Here is a 17,564-nt window from a genome sequence, read left to right as displayed (position 1 = left end):
TACATTTGAAAGGACTTTAAAAAATCTAAGAGAGATTTTGCGATATCTAAAAACTGTTCAACGTGTATTTGTGTACGCAAAGATATACAAGTGTTTCAAGAAGGCAGATGCTGAGAACAGTACTTATCTTGGGCTAATGGCATTTGATGTATTCTTTCCAGGTAAAATGGAACTTGCAATGATAGAAAAGCAAGAGAGAGCCAGAGAACGAAGGGAGGAAATAGAGAGGAGGAGGAAGGAAAAGATGAGGAGACAAACACTACATCGCCAGACAAATTATAAACTCAGTGTGATGTTTCATTTGCTGGACAATTTACAGTGATCCGAATATGAATTTAAATTGTTTCTCACTTGATCTATCAATAAAACAATTGCTTTTTGATTCTCTAAAGTGTCTTTGCTTATTTGTTTTATATGGTCACCGTGGGTCTAGACAAAATATCACAAGAAATTGTACGCAATTACACATTGTATACATTCATTTCTTAAAATAACTCAAATGAAATTCTTTCTTAAAACATAGGCGTCGAAACCATGTTATATTTGTAGAAGTACAGGTATTTTTTTGAATAATGCATTACAAACTTATCCAGATAGGTAGATTTATTTTTAATTAAAAATGTGTACATTGTTACTGAAATTTAGTGATAATTAAAATTCATTGTTTTAAGCCCTCAAATATTAGGTATAGTGTATCTTGTTAAAATGTCTGTATACATGTTTCCATCACAGTTATTTTGATTCATGCAAATTCATCAACAGTGAAATGACTTTCTACTGTTTTGATTATTTATACCTAATTCTCTCATATTCTCATACAAAGAACGAATAAGTTGAAACTCGAGTTAATCTTACCTGAACGCCGACGATGTACTTTCGCTTTGACTAAAATTGAACAAAACTTTGATGCTGATATGGTTTTCAAATTAGCGAAGCTATTGGTTTGTAAATTCACATATTAATTGCTATTTAATTGCAATTCAACTATTTATCTCTTTCATTTTTTATGCTTTTATTTAAAGAAACTTTAAGCCTGCTTCAGTGCTTGTCAATCGTTTTGAATGTCATGCAAAAGGTTTTGTGCGAGAAAACTTTCCGATTTAGAAATTGACAAAACAACATACTGGTATTGTAAAATAGAGTCTAAAGGATATAGGAGATTCTGAATTAGTAATTTGGATTATTGTGAGAGTTAATTCTTTAATGTGATGCAACTTGCCTGAACTTGGTAGTCAGGAAGAAATGGATTTGTTTCGAGGTTTTCTCCCTTTGCAATGAATTTGCACCCAAAAGAAAATCAAATGTAACACTTAGGCCTATTATAGTAGGTAAAATATTCATGACATTGAACTTTCAGACTTTTTTAATCTTCAGAAGAAACGTGTGCAGGTTAAAGTGAGCACATCTTTTATTTCCTCCTCTCTACAATATTCTAGCCTTTTGTTCAAAATGTCTTGTGTTTATAACTTTATATCGTAGGTATTCTAGCTACAACTTTAAAAGAGTTAAGAGGCCCATCCCAAAGATTGAACAAGAATACGGCCTAAAATCCAGTGAATATGTAGTGTTATGAACTTATGAACTGTTTGCGTTAGTATAGATTATATAGGGTCTATAATAATATTTAGTATTGTACAAAATAAGTGACTGTTATTTTCAAAACTTTTCATACTTTCACACATATTTTTTGTGTCAGTGTGAAAAGTTAATGCTCGTTAATTTAGTACATGTACAGTTCATTGTCATTTATTTGGACAATACAGTTTTTTTTTTGTTAATTGATATGATAACACAATTTATCCCTTCGATATTCTCATTTTTTAATATGGTTTTTGAACTAAAGCTGTGCCTTAAATTTATGCAGCAGTGTTATTTTCAAGCCTCACTTGTCTCACTACATCTGAAAAGACTTGAAGCATTTGGCACTTTGGCTTGCAATTAGAGTTTTCAAAATTCTCTTACATTCCACATTATATCTTTTTTAATATTACATAATTCCAAAATTAATCAACAATGATAATTATTACCAGACAACAGTTTTACTTAGGATTTTGAAATAATTGTTCATTTACATCATTGTATTTCTCAACTTTTTAGGGTCTTGTTGGTGCAGGTGTGGTGATAGGGATTTACATTGACCAAAATTATGATGTAAGTATCAAATTAATTAGTTACTGTGTACATTATGTAGAGGGTATAAATACATGTTCATGAAGTGATTGATGATAAACCATAATGTAAAGTCATGCAAATATGCTATTATTTTTTTTCTAATTTTATGATTGTAGGTACCAAGGGTAAATAAACAGTCCTGGGAGAGTTTAATGAAGAAAATGGAAGATCTGAAAAAAGACAACAAGACAGACTCAAAGTGACTCCAGCTTTATTGTACAATCCCTTCTTTTTACAAAGTTTTGTTAACACTGTGATATACCTGGAACCAATCACATGTTTTGTGCATGTAAATTAAAAATGTAAATAAAGACATTCCCTTTAGATTTGATTTACCATTATTCCTCTTAAGATTATAATATGTTATGTTGTGTTCTTAGTAAATAGATAACTTCAGAAATCATCATATGTATTTTACATGAATTCAATCTTATAAAATAGATACTAGTAGAAATTATGTTTCAAAACTTACAATTATTGGTTAAGTATATACTTTAAATAACTGTGCAAATTCCAGGTGGATTCCCCTCCCTAGATCCGCGCATGGTTATTATTTAAATATACTTTAGTTTATGAATGCTAATTTATTTTTTCACTTTTTACAAAAAATTACCAAATAACTTTTTCATACCGGGGTATCACCATGATTTAACTTCTAGTATACACCAACCAGAGACATATGTCTTTGCACCAACATAGGGGGAGGGAGCATTACAATGAACATTCTCAGATCTAAAATCCTATGTTTGGGAAAAATGATGATGACACCTACCTGATACTACGTGCTTGAAAGCCCAGAAAGAACTACATTTACCGAATCTGCAGGGTGTCTTTGCTTTTGTGTGCATTTTCTCAATATAACAAGCACCTTGGAACAAGACGTCTGTATCTCAGATCCTAAAGTGACGCCATAACTCAAAGGTTATTCAACCAGGTTAAAATACAGTTATCCCATGTTTGACCCCTTTTTCCCGTGGATACGACTCATTGGATATTTTTTGATATCCCACAGTTGTGACGTCACCATGGGTTTTGCGTTAGCTTGAGAAAGTAAAATGAAACAGAGTTCGGTATAAAAACAGTAAAAAAAAATTGATAGTGGTGTATGAAAAGTCGCCTTGTGTTTTTCTTCCCTCGCAAAAGCTCGGGGATAAAAAAAAATCAAACAACTCCTTGGATAAAAATCATATCCAACTACATGTACAAATCATGGGATCCTATTTTTATCATACCTAATATTTGCAAGAATATTTGCCAATTCGTGCAATTTTTTAAAAAGTGATTTAATACACTGTAGATGCTTTAATTTCACGTGCCTAAATTTTCACAGTTTGTTAGAAAGTTACTTTTAGTGTATTTCGTTTACGATGTTTACGCACGTTGAAATAAAAAAAAAAAGTTTCGTAGTGCATTAACTTGGTCCCAGATAAAACGCATTTTCGAAAAAATCAAAGAAAATACTATGTAAAACATCCAATTAAAGAAGAAAAGCTGAAGGACTATGTCGCTGATCTAAGCAACAGTATGGCCAACGACTGCATTTCACTTCTGGAATCAAAATTAATGCACTTTAAGCAATTTTTTCAAAGTGCATTGTATCCTGTGGCAACACATTTTGATAAAAATGCGCACTTGAAAAAAAAAATTCACGTATGTTCAATTTTTTAAAGAAAATCAACTCATTTGAATTAAAAAAAAAAAAATTCAAAGTGAGTTAAATTCGAACAAAATAAACGCACTTTGAATGCTTTTCAATGTACGACGGCGTATTAGTGCCATTTTAACAATGTAGATTTTTTTTTTAAATCGTTTGTACGATTTAATAAATCGTTTGTACAATTTAATAAATCGTTTGTACGATTTAATAAATCGTTTATACGATTTATTAAATCGTACAAACGATTTACTAAATCGTACAAACGATTTATTAAATCGTACAAACGATTTAATAAATTGTACAAACGATTTAATAAGTTTACTAAATCGTACAAACGATTTATTAAATCGTACAAACGATTTTACTAAATCGTACAAACGATTTACTAAATCGTACAAACGATTTAACAAACAAGTTGTACAAACGATCTATTAAATTGTACAAACGATTTATTAAATTGTACAAACGATTTATTAAATCGTACAAACGATTTACTAAGTTGTACAAACGATTTATTAAATCGTACAAACGATTTATTAAATCGTACAAACGATTTACTAAATCGTACAAACGATTTACTAAATCGTACAAACGATTTATTAAATCGTACAAACGATTTACTAAATCGTACAAACGATTTACTAAATCGTACAAACGATTTACTAAATCGTACAAACGATTTAAAAAAAAAATTCTACATTGTTAAAATGGCACTAATACGCCGTCGTATCAATGTGCTTGAAGATGTAACATTTTTTTTATCATGGGAGACACTAAACGCACTTTGAATAAAATGTATATTGTACAAATGTTCTGGACTACATGTTGGCCAAAGTACATGGTACAACTTTACAAAATCAAATAAAAAAAAAGGAGAGGAGAATGTTTTAGATGATAAATAGACGGGTTGGGTGTCTAGCTGCAACAATTGTCGGTAATGTTTTATATGATATGATAATATTGATAACCATTTGTAACTGCGACGTAAAATTAAAGTCCGTACTTTACTGGCCTACTGTGTGTGTTTGATGCGTGTGGGTTTTTTTTTTGTTTTGTTTAGAGTTTGGCAACATATTGTTTCAGATGAGCTATCGTGATTTCTATTTTGATTTTTAGAAAGATATACATGTATGTTGACTATTTAATATGCGAATATATCATATATCAAACCTCAAAATATCAAAAAACTAGTGTCAAGTATTATTACATGTAATTGGTTAGCCGTTGAAATACTTTTATTTAACTTTTATGCGTTCCTTGGTTTAGAACCAGTTGTCGCCTGTTATATTATTGCTTGATTTCGCACAAGAAAAAGATATTTATTTTTTAAGTCATTGTTAACGTTATAGTCAGTATAATGTGTTAAATACGTATTAATTTAAAAATTAGATGACTTACCGATGTACAGTGTTAGTAATACGAGTAAAGACAATACGCATTTTAGACATAAATAATGAACATTTTTTTTTTATTTAAACCTATGAATAATATGTAAGTTTCATCAACTCCAATATCTTTTATTTAAAAACATATTTTCTCTGCAATTGCTTATGGATTTGTCTAAACTCTAAACAATGAAATACGAAATTTATCTTGTAATCATTTTAACAGTCCTAAAAATGATTAACTCTAAAATGTAACAAAACAACAGTGCATGTTAACACTGTACATGTATTAGTATACAGTTTTAATGTATACCAATGTAATAACTTATTTTATTTGAATTTGTGATTTTGATATTATTTTCCCTTCATTATAGAGTCACACACCACCAAGATGTCAAATATGATTATATTCATATCCTTCCTGATTGCTCCGACACTGCAAGGTACATGTATTTCAAAATTAACTGTCTAGTAAATGTCTCAGAGAACAAGAAAATTTACTTTATTCTTCTAGATTCCCCAATTACGTGAAAAGAAAGAAAAATCTTATCAATGATATTGTCGCCCAAGAGAATTTTTTAGTGATAAAGGTTGATAAATAAAAAAAAACTATACAGATATTTATTAACTGCTCACTATATGAATGAAACTTTAGGTCTTAAAAATGGCAGTAGCTATCTCCTCCTTCCTTGATAGATCGATAATGAATCTTTAAAATGTTGAGAACTGCCTGGAAATGGTCGGCCCATCTTTCTTTTCATTTATTTTCTGTTATGAGATATTTCCGTGCTTGTACCTGATTGGTAAAACTGTGCTCCTTTAAACTTGCCATAAATACACTGAATGGATTTATAAACTTTCTTTGTTCATCTGCCAATGCCTCTTTCGCCTCTACTACAGGTGGTCCATGGCCTCTCTCTTGTCGCAACGTGTATCTTTACAATGGCCCTTCTGTAGACCTTTTCCTATCTTCCTTGCAGTCCTGTGGACATTGCCTTCTGTACTTTTTTGGCCTCAACATTCTTGTAGTTGGTATCTGAGGTTAATGTTCCCCGTTTAATCCAGTCATTATGTACTTTTCTTTGAGGTGTCTGACCGTTTCCTTGCTGCTCATTGTGTAGAATATGATCGATGATCTGTTTCCACCTCTATTCCCTTCCGATTCCCTACCAAGTTCCGAAAACCGCGGAATCCGTTCTTTCTTTAAAAAAAAAGCATGCTTAATTCTTGTCAAGTTGCTACATGTTAAATCATGCCTGAATGGTTGACCTAGTCCCAGGCTTCTTCATGGACAATGCGCATGTGGTGACTCTCAATATGTGAACTTTGGTCTTCACATCAAATAGCGAGCTCCTCAGTGTACATGTATCGTATATCAACAAGTGGTAAAAGTGGTTACTGTCTCTTCTGTTTGGTGAGTCTCAGGTCAGTTTGTGGATGTCATGGTGTGGGAAGAGGGTCCTTCAAAGTTGATTATGGCTAGACCTCCACTGGACTCTATCCTTTGTCCTTTCTTGTCCCGGTTCCATGCATGTTTATCTTGTAGTATACCGTAGTTATAGTGTTGTCCTGCCCCTCTTTCGAACTGAGATCCCCTATGATGATTATTAGACTTCGAACCGTAGCTGATGGTGGAAATCCTCTTTTACATATTCGCTGCTGTCATTTATTGGTGTATTGTAAGGTGATTAGGATGATGATGATGTGAGTGTATCTGCCCTTCTTGCACTCAAGAATGTGCTGTTTAATGTTTTCTGTCCCAGTGTGCCTTTCATCGTTCTAGAATCCAAGTCTGATCTTAACCGTGTGATGTTTAGATCCTCATCTACCCTGATATCATGCCTTTGACTATCAACATTAAATTCATAAAAGTCTCACTTGAATCAGAAGGTCCATCGCACGCTGAAGTATTATGTTTTTCTTTTGCTACTTCCATAACAAAGAACTATATGCGGTATTAACCAACATTTGCCCCCCAAAATCAAACTTTGATGGAGTAATATTTAATTAAGTCCTTAAACAGGGGAGTATATGCTGACTTCAAAGCACAGAATAATTTCATAAGTAATGACGTCATATGTACGTAATGACGTTACAAATATGACGTAATTTCAGTTTTTTATGAATTTTGCAGAAAAATGTACATATTTCGTCGATATTTTGAATAAAAGTCACCGAGCGCATGTGTGTTCAGGATAAATATTTTGATATAATGTGTAGAATGATAATATCAATGAAATATGTCAATATTGTTCCTGAACACACATGCGCTCTATAAATTTTAAAGCTTAAATTGTTGAAATTTTGTCCATTTTGTCCTCTTTCTGGAAAAGGATATAAAATCGGACTAGTTTGTGACGTCATAAAAACAGAAATTGTGAATACACTGCTCTGGAACTATAATATTTTCTGTTAACTTATATTTCTCGTACAATTTATTGAATTCAGCACATTTCAGGAAGTTTTCAAAATTACTTTTGTGGGGGCAAACATATGCAATATACCGCATATAGTTCTTTATGCGTAAATTCCAACCTGATAACAAAATGAAGTGAATCACATTTTGTTTTGCGTCTACCCGTTGACCTTTTTGGCAAGGGGGATCCTTCCAAAACTTATGCTCCAGGCAGCATTCTAGTATACTAGTATCTCTTGGTCATTGAGACTGAACCATACCTCAACGTAAAGATAATGATTCCTGAAGGGTCTGCGACGTCTACTTTGGTAAAAATATTACACGTTTAATATTGGTCATAATCTTTTTAACTTAAAAAAATAATAAAAACTGGTTTTAGTTAAATGGCCTAAAGGTACATATACCCTTGTAAAACCAAGAAGTGGATGTCCAAGTAGCAGCTGGCATGAAGGGTGGAGTAAACAGGACTCTGAAGACACAAACAACAAGAATCATATCACACGTCTGCACCACTTTGCTGGTAGGTAGAATCTGGCATTCATAATATACACCGAACCTTAAATATGAAATTTATTCATCGTTTCAGAAGGGAAAAAAAATATTTTTAACGTTTCTGAGCTATCTATTGTAATTTACAATCATCGTATAGACAGCTATGGCTAAAATGTCCAAAATTATGTGGGCTCCAGTCGTGGTTTGATACATAGGGAAATCGTCTAATATTAAGAATTAAAAGTTAATTTTAGGAGGTAATAATGGAAGGCATTTGCTGTTTTATTTCTGCACTATGGACCCACATCTTTCAAATAGTAAAAACGATTAGCCAAAAGGAAACTGCTGCATTATGAGACATGGACCAAAGGTATGTCTTACAATCCAGAGAGTTAAATAAAATATCTTGATGCTAAATGTAAAACAACGATTCAAGAACAGCTTTAAGGCCTCTCTCAAGGCATTCAGTATCAACCCTGACTCAATGGAAGTTGCAGATTAAGACAGTTGTGGGTGGAGAGCCGCAGTCCACGAGGGCACCAAGAGCTGTAAAACCAACAGAACGTCTGCAGCAGGACAACGCAGGCAGACCAGGAAAGACAGTACCAAGGACCCAGCAGCTGCCACCATCCCCTGCCCTCACTGTCCGAGACTATTCCCTGCGAGGATCGGCCTGACCAGACAACTCCGCACCCACCGTCCAGGTCAACTCCTCACCCACGAAGATAAAACAGTGGTCATCATCGCCACCGACGGAGAACAACCGACTCTGACGTCACATGACGCCATGTGCATTACCAAAACGAAGCCTGAACAGTGCTGACTTTAATGAGAAACGTTTTATTTTACTCTTTACTTGTATTTTATCTATTAACCAAGGCGAGTTTTTATTTTTTAATTTTTACTGATCATGAGCTTCTGTTAATGTAGCTTAACGAAGCGATGCATTTGGGTCCAGAGTTACTGCGGAGAAAATTCTAAAGAATGAATGTGCAGTAGTCCAAATTTTCTCTTCGCCCAGGCGTTGTCGTTAGAGCTCGCAGTGACGAGCGTCGCTTCGCTAGGCTTGCTATTAAAGCAACGCCTGGGCGAAGAGAAAATTCGGACTTTGCACATTGATCCAAACAATTTTTTTCCGCAGTTACTTTAAACCAACAATGTGTTTAGACTAAGTTCTCGCGAGAATAACGGCAAAAATTCAGCAAAAAATTACCCTCCTTGATTTAATGGATATTGTAGATAAATAATGAATGAAACGTTCTTCATTAACTTTCAGCACTGTTCCAGGCTTCTTTTTTTGGTAATGAAACTATGAAGCACCGTGCGGTTTAAAAAAACCCAATCTATTTTAAACAAGAGACCCATGGGCCACATCGTTCACCTGTGCACTGTGGCTAGGAAATAAGTTAAAATCAATCCAGTTGTGAAAAAGCTTTAGAAGCATAAGTGGTCCCAAATTAATCTACCCATTAAAGCAGAAGGGGGTTATTATTTGAATTAAATTGAATCTACACTTAAACTAAGGATGCTTACATATTTCTTTGACCTACTGAGACTTTTTTCCCCTTTAATTTTGAATTTTTATCTTTGCTCCTACCTACCCCCGGGGGTCAAGAGTCGAACAAACTTGAAGCTGCACTACCCGAGACTGTTTCCACATAAATATGACTAATCATGACCTTGTTGTTCTTGAAAAGAAGATACATGTATTTTTAAAATTTTCCTGTATATTCCTTTGTAAAACTTTGATCGTCCATTGTTTCCCCACCCTTCCCCCACGGCCATGTTTTGAAGAAACTTGAATCTGCACTACCGGAATATGCGTCAATATAAATATGACCAATCATAAACTTGTTGTTCTTGAGGAACGCTATTTTGGAGGGAGGTGGGTTAGAAAGGAAAACATCCATGTAAAGAATTAGAGAAAGTTTATGATACCTTACAATGAACTATGTATTATGCATATTGACGGAAATCATATCCATTGATATAGATATTATTGTTTTACAAACAGCGTGACAGTTTGCTTTACAAGGCGTGCTAAAATTTTGTATGCTGATTATCATTTTACTCATCGATTGGATGTTTGATTTCAGTGGAATCAAAAATACTTTGCATATGAAACAAAGAACCCATCAATACCACTGACAATACTGACCAATCGTATTGAATCACGTGTTTACTAGCATGCAGTAAACAACAGTTACACCTGGACAGAAAAAGCAAGTTTGATGATGATATTGATAGCTACATAGTACAACAGTAGCAGAGTAGCCTTACTTATTCTGTTCTTTGAATTTTCATATACGTATATAAACCCATCCGGTCAAATCATAACAAATATAATAAATGCCTTTTTGAGGACAGAGAACGGTCTTTGACTGACCACGTGTTGATGGTGAGTACAAATGCCGCACTGGTGAACCCTCATTCAATGTGATTGGCCAGTACTCTCAGGATATTGTTGTACTCTGAGTTTCATATGCAAATTAGTATTGATTCCATTGAAAAAAAAGCATCCAATCGATGAATAAAATGAAAATCAGCACACAAAATTTTAGCACGCCCCATAAAGCAAACTGCCATGCTGTTTGTAAAACAATAATAATCATAAGCATAATAAATGTTCCTTATTACTTGGTATCAATACATGTACAGTGGATATGTGTTTTTTTCAAGTTTTCATCAAGGTAGTGTATTTTGGGATGACGAGGACAAAAACAACTCCAACAGACATGGTGGAACCTTGCCCAGCGGTAGATTTTTTTTGGGATACGCAGATTAACTACTGTTGTCGGTATTCATTCTTTGTTATATACCTTTCAATATTTGATCAAATGGTTCCTTCAGAAATAGGATCGTACTTCCAACCAGTAAACCATTTTACCTGCTAAGATACCGCGAATTTTGTCAGCGGGTCCGGGGAATGTTTGTCAGAGAAGAGATCGTACACTTCGATGACGAGGACAGTCGTAACAAGAACAGTGTCAGTGGGTGGTACCCTCTGGGAGCTGGTGGACGTGACCATAACTTGCACTACTGCTATTATGCTCCGTAATGTGTTATGATAATACACTGTACACAGTGAAAGGGTCTGAGGACTGAAAGTAAAAAATTGTTATGCTGCAATATTAAACTGTTTATTCAAGGGACCCAAACAAAGTAACAACTTTGATATGATTTTGCCAATTTTAATGTCCCCAGGGGCAGATACAAATGCGTACATAGGCTTATGATTAAGAAAGATAATAAAAGGGAGAACTTTTAGTCTCTCAGAAGCTCAGTTCATTCAATTTTACATTAAACAAGAAGCCCAAGAACCTTAATGGTCACAATCCAGTATAATACAGCCTTGTAAAAGATACCAATACACAGAAACTACATGATAGGGTAATCAAGCAAATTACACTGAATTGAAGATTTGTTGATCAAAACAAGAGAAACATGTAAAAAAAAAAACGAATAACAAGTCCAGTAGTCGGAAATCAAAATGAAAAGTTTCTTGTTGTATTTATCAGTGCTAACTACACTCTTCATTTGTCAGTTAATGTATACGTACATTGTCTCATTTCTATTTATCTATTATGAACAAATCTAGCTGACCAATGGGTTTATATATAATACTTTTCGTATAATGTTCTATATTAATATTTTTTGACTGACCTATCAATTAAACTGCCAATATTGATTAAATTTCAAAGGTACAAAGGTGAATAACATCTTTCAAAACAAGATGTGTTTGTAAAACACTGTGCGCCCGGTGGTAACAAAGTTCAAAAAAAAACTTTTTTGCAGATAAGTAACAGTCAAGGTCATGACCTTGGTGTCATTCGAAAGAACTTTATTAGTGGAGTATGCATACCAAATATGAAGTCTCTATCTCTCGTGGTTCAAAAGTTATGGTGAAAGTTCGAAAAAGCTATTTTTAGCATATAGGTCACAGTCAAGGAAACAATGTCATTGACCTTGGTACCATTTGAAAGAGCTTTATTGGTCGAGTATGCATACCAAACATGAAGTCTCTGTATCTCATGGTTCAAAAGTTATGGTGAAAGTTAAAGTTGACAACAGACAGACAGATAACAAACAAACAGATAAACAGACAAACAGACAAGATAAAAACAATATACGCCTCGGATCTATCGTTCCGGGTGCATAATGAAATACTTCTTTCCTTGCATACTGAAAAAAGCCTGCCGAGCATCAAACCCCCCAGACCTAACCATCAAGAATTTCAAAAATAGGGTAATGCACATTTGCTCATTACAATATTTTACTTTATTTGCCTACTAGATCCTCATTAGCAGAGATGATTTTCAAAGAAATAAGGCATTTTTACAATATGATAAAAAGAGATAAAAAAAATTAAAAAAACAAGATGTGTTTGTGAAACACTATGCGCCCGGCGACAAAAAAAGTTCAAAAAATCTATTTTTAGCATATTGGTCACAGTCAAGGTCACAAGGTCATTGACCTTGGTGTCATTTGAAAGAACTCAATCGGTGGAGTATGCATACCAAATATGAAGTCCCTATCACCTATGGTTCAAAAGATATGGCAAAAAGTGTAAAAAGCTATTTTTAACATATAAGTCACATTCAAGGTCACAAGATCATTGACCTTATCGTCGTTTGAAAGGACTTTATTAGTGGAGTAGGTATACCAAATATGAAGTCCCTATCTCCTATGGTTCAAAAGTTATGACAAACAGTGGAAAAAGCTATTTTTAGCATAAAGGTCACAGTCAAGGTCACAAGGTCATTGACCTTGATGTTATTTGAAAGGAATTTATTAGTGGAGTTTGCATACCAAATATGAAGTCTATCTCTTATGGTTCAAAAGTTATGGCAAAGGTTAAAGTTGACAACAGACAGACAGACAAACAGGCAAACAGACAGGACAAAAACAATATACGCCCGAGATCTATCGATCCGGGCGCATAAAAAAAGATAACAAGATGTGTTTGTGAAACACTATGCGCCCGGCGGCACCAAAGTTCAAAAAATCTATTTTTAGCATATTGGTCACAGTCAAGGTCACAAGGTCATTGACCATGGTGACATTTGAAAGCACTTAATCGGTGGAGTATGCATCCCAAATATAATGTCCCTGTCTCCTATGGTTCAAAAGTTATTGCAAAAAGTGTACAAAGCTATTTTTAGCATATAGGTCACAGTCAAGGTCACAAGATCATTGACCTTGTCGTCGTTTGAAAAAGACTTTATTAGTGGAATATGCATATCAAATATGAAGTCCCTATCTCTTGTGGTTAAAAAGTTATGACAGACAGTGGAAAAATCTATTTTTAGCATATAGGTCACAGACAAGGTCACAAGGTCATTGACCTTGGTGACATTTGAAAGGACTTTATTAGTGGAGCATACCAAATATGAAGTCTCTATCTCTTATTGTTCAAAAGTTATGGCAAAAAGTGTAAAAGGCTATTTTTAGCATATAGGTCACAGTCAAGGTCACAAGATCATTGACCTTGTCGTCCTTTGAAAGGACTTTATTAGTGGAGTATGCAACTGATATTCATTATGTACAGTGAGATATACATCCATTTTTTTTCCAGATGTGGGTATTTAATAGTGTCGAAAATGAGAAACAGACACTAATTTTGTTCGTTTGAATGAGTAAACTAGGGCCTAATACATTAACAGGAGTAAACTAATACATTGTATACTAGTAGCATATTTAAAATATATATATTGTATATGAATTCAAAGCTGATCGATGACCATCTGTGCCTTCCTAGCGCAATATCCAGTTACAAAAAGTACTCGAGAAAAAGTAGCACATGTAGAAGACCCATTGTAAATCATCATATTTCCTCCAAAATTGTTGTTAATGTGGAAAAGTAAATTGCACGACAACCTGATAAATCCTGCTAAATCTTTTTTGGAGTTTCTAATTGTCAATTTTACTATGGCTATTTTTTTTTAGTGAAAAATCAAACATCTATGGAGTCAAAGTAAGAGTGACAATATTTTCTGAACAGACGTCAATTGGATAATTGTTAAGCTACAGTTTTTACTTAATATGGTGGACATTCTTTTAATGTAGAATTAAACATGCGGGAGCTTAAATCTAAAACCTCAACATTAGCCTTAGAAATTTATGCATTGGTGCATTATAGTACCGGTATGTCAAAAGTCTATTTCCAAATCTATTTAATAAAAATAAAAAACCAGGTTGGTCTGTAAATTTTAGAACTGTAGAGCATTTTAGAACCACCGATACATACATGTACTAGAATTATCATGGTACCATATGCAAATAACTTATGAAGAGTCTAAGATAGATTTTCTGACATGTGTTGAGTTTCTGGAAAAAAGTACAGAGTCTGGAAATTAATTTTTATGAGGTACAGTAGGGTAGGAAAAATTCTCCTCAAGTCATATGGTTATAAATTGCAGATTTACAAAAAAAAAATATGTTCCTTTTCTTCATCTTTAGGAAGAAAAACATCCTTGACATACAACGACATGAAAAAGTTCTTATATGAAGTAAACATATAAATAAGAAGTTTTAAATACCCAATTGAACTAGTTATTATGGTTTCTGGCTGTTTACAGATTACTCATATGCAAACTGTTTAACAATACTTAAATTTCGTAACATATTGTTTTATCGAATTACAAAATCGATTTTATTACACTGAAAATTTATAAATTAAGAAACGAAATCTTAATTTTTACAGATCTCGGTGTCTATGCTGGGTAGATCGGTATGTATTTTATCATTTATATTTGCCCCTCGGATTCAAGTTCTTGTTCTATTAGATGTTACGTCCCGAAATTTTTTTTTTTAAATGTATCAAATAATTTTTTTTAAAATTTATTTTTATATATGTTCATAAATTTTGGATTTTTTAAAAAGTTGGCATTGGCGTGCTTTTATTTTGATAAGATAATCTGAATTTGCACATCTGTCAGCTTCTGAGAACTTTTTTGGTTAGAACTTCAAAAAATCAGCATCTCATTTCATTATACCGCCGCCTGAAACGTGAGAGGGTATGTAGTATTCGGGATGTCGTCCAGTACTACTTGTAAAATATGTAGGAATTTACGGATTATTATTATTATTATTTTTTTTTGTCTTTCAAATATTTTAAAAGTTGTATTCATAACAAGAAATGCACTTAATGTCTTTTGAAAAATTATATACCGGTATTATTGAGAACGTTTCTTGTGGCCACACGGGACGTTCCTCAATAATATTTAACTTTTTAAGAATTTGTAAAACCAAGCATTCGTGCAAAATTCTAAAGGATGGTGCTTCCATTAATCTCCTATTGGAAATCTCTTGAATTGTCAATGTTACAATTTTTTGTGATTTTTTTCTTAAGACATTTTGAAAAATTATTGATAAATTTAGAATGTTTGTCTTTTCTTATTTCGTTACTTTAATTAAAAAATACTTTTATGAAATTTTCATTTAAGAAAAGAACACCGGAAAGATGTCACTTATAGCTATGACAGTTATTTTCTCTCTGGTTGCCCCCACTTTACAAGGTACGTACAAGTACATTGTTTTGCTTTTTATAAGTTTCCTGTGTTAATAGAATCAATAGATTCCTTTTAAAATTATTCTTCAGGCCTCTTTATTTTTTAACATTGTAGAAAACTTAGCTCATAAGGCCATTGCTAGAACGAGATTCTAAATCTAAATAAGATTAGCAATTTACATTGTAGGTGATCAGACTGTATTTTCTTTAAATGTTGTGACTTTAAGGTATTAGTCCCATAAATTTATTTGGTAAAAATGTTTCTCTATTCACAATGAATCTCACCAAAAAATAGGTTAATGCACATTTGCTCATTACAACTTTGTATTATGTAAAAACTGAGTCAAATGCATAATTATGATACTGAAAGTTCCTATAGATACTTGCTACTTATAAGATACTTTTGAATTGTGACTATCAGGGAAACTATTTTACATTAGAAATACAATAAAGAAAATGCCTGAATGAAGGGACCTGATCAGGAGTTATTGCCCTTGTCATCATTTTTTTAAAGATTGAATACTTGATTAAATATAGGAAATATGCATTTTTAAAATTCTTTTAATTAACATTTATTTATCATTACACATACAGAAAAATCAATCTATCAAAATATATTGTTGTATTGGGTGTGAATTTAATTTAATAACAGTTTTTGCAAAAATCTATGACATCACAGGAGGGTGGAATTACCTTAACTATCGTTTACTATAATATTTTTGGTTAGACTTCTTTTATTTACCAATTAGGTATTCAAATTTACGACAATGTCTTTTGGTAAATCCTTTTCTACTGAAATACTTTGAATTAATATCACGTTATTTTTTGTAGATGATGTATATTTTTAGATGTAAAAAATTACGTCCTGATATGGGTCGGATACCTTAATTATTTTTTATGTTTAACTGTGACAGTAAATACTGTTACGTTTTAACTCATCTGAGCTGAAAGCTCAAGTGACTGATCACAATTGGTCCGTTGTTTGTCTCCCCTTTTTAATTTTTCATATTTTCTACTCCTTCCTAACATCTACATTGTCATTGGATAAAGAAGATTAAAGTTTAAAGAACTGAATACTAGTATACTTTTTATAAATGAAGTTTTCATATAAGTTTCAATTTTCAACGGTTCGTGAAAAGATTTTTAAAAGTTGTTACTAAATTTTCATTAATTCTTAACTACTTCCATTGAAAGAAAGCATAACCCTTCATTTGAACAAACTTGAATCCCCTTTATCCACGGATGATTTGCAGCAAGTTTGGCCCAGTACATGTAGTCTCGAGAAGAAGCTGAAAATGTGAATTTGAGCTGAAAATGTAAAGTTTACGACAGACTAAATGTGGTCAGAAAATCAGAAAAGATCGCTTATTTTTCTGCCATACACTTTGTCTAGGCTTTCTCTCTCTCTCTCTCTCTCTCTCCCTCTCTCTCTCTCTCTCTCTCTCTCTCTCTCTCTCTCTCTCTCTCTCTCTCTCTCTCTCTCTCTCTCAGGGTGTGTGTATGTGTGAGAGTGTGTGTGAGGGTGTGTGTGTGTGTGTGACTGTACATTTTATCGCCTATTACGCAAGAGGAAAAAAATGGCTCGTCTCAGTACATGTCGTTAAGGACAATATGTACAAAACTACAACACACACCTTCTTTTAAGAGATAATCAAGAATAAGTGAAAATAAATGACATCAATTAAACACCTTCTCAAGAACCACTCGGCCAGATAATTTGAAAATTAGGCAAAAACTTATCTACATTGTAGATTGTATTTGTAGATTCAGTGACGTCGTTTTTGAAAGGGGTGGGGGCAGCCGGAGAATTTTTTTTTACTTACCTGAAAAATTTATCCATGCAGCAAAAAAAAATTTAAATTAAGATCCTTTCCTACACATTACTATGAAATACTTTGTTCATCCATGTGGGGGGGGGGGTCATGATGTAGT

General features: G+C 33.2%; 1 protein-coding gene and 1 long non-coding RNA gene across 3 annotated transcripts in view; both read left to right on the top strand.

Moving 5' to 3' along the window:
* The window catches only part of LOC134255940 (uncharacterized), a 34,339-nt gene extending 34,009 nt beyond the window's left edge, over positions 1 to 330 (top strand). For both annotated transcript variants that reach the window (XM_062738543.1, XM_062738544.1), the window contains exon 2: positions 162 to 330. In XM_062738543.1, the coding sequence (XP_062594527.1) occupies positions 162 to 322 (161 nt within the window). In that variant the 3' untranslated portion in view covers positions 323 to 330. The remainder of the gene's footprint in view (positions 1 to 161) is intronic.
* Positions 331 to 844: 514 nt separating this feature from the next.
* Positions 845 to 2,496, top strand: LOC134255937 (uncharacterized). Its single transcript, XR_009989635.1, has 3 exons — positions 845 to 941; positions 2,098 to 2,151; positions 2,289 to 2,496. It is a non-coding gene; the product is annotated as an uncharacterized LOC134255937 (long non-coding RNA).
* Positions 2,497 to 17,564: the final 15,068 nt, after the last annotated feature.

The sequence above is a fragment of the Saccostrea cucullata genome, unplaced genomic scaffold, assembly GCF_032062105.1.
Source record: "Saccostrea cucullata isolate Sc308-1 unplaced genomic scaffold, CSIRO_AGI_Scuc_v1 ctg1174, whole genome shotgun sequence".
NCBI lineage: Eukaryota > Metazoa > Mollusca > Bivalvia > Ostreida > Ostreidae > Saccostrea > Saccostrea cuccullata.
This window is presented reverse-complemented; position numbering and strand designations above follow the sequence as displayed.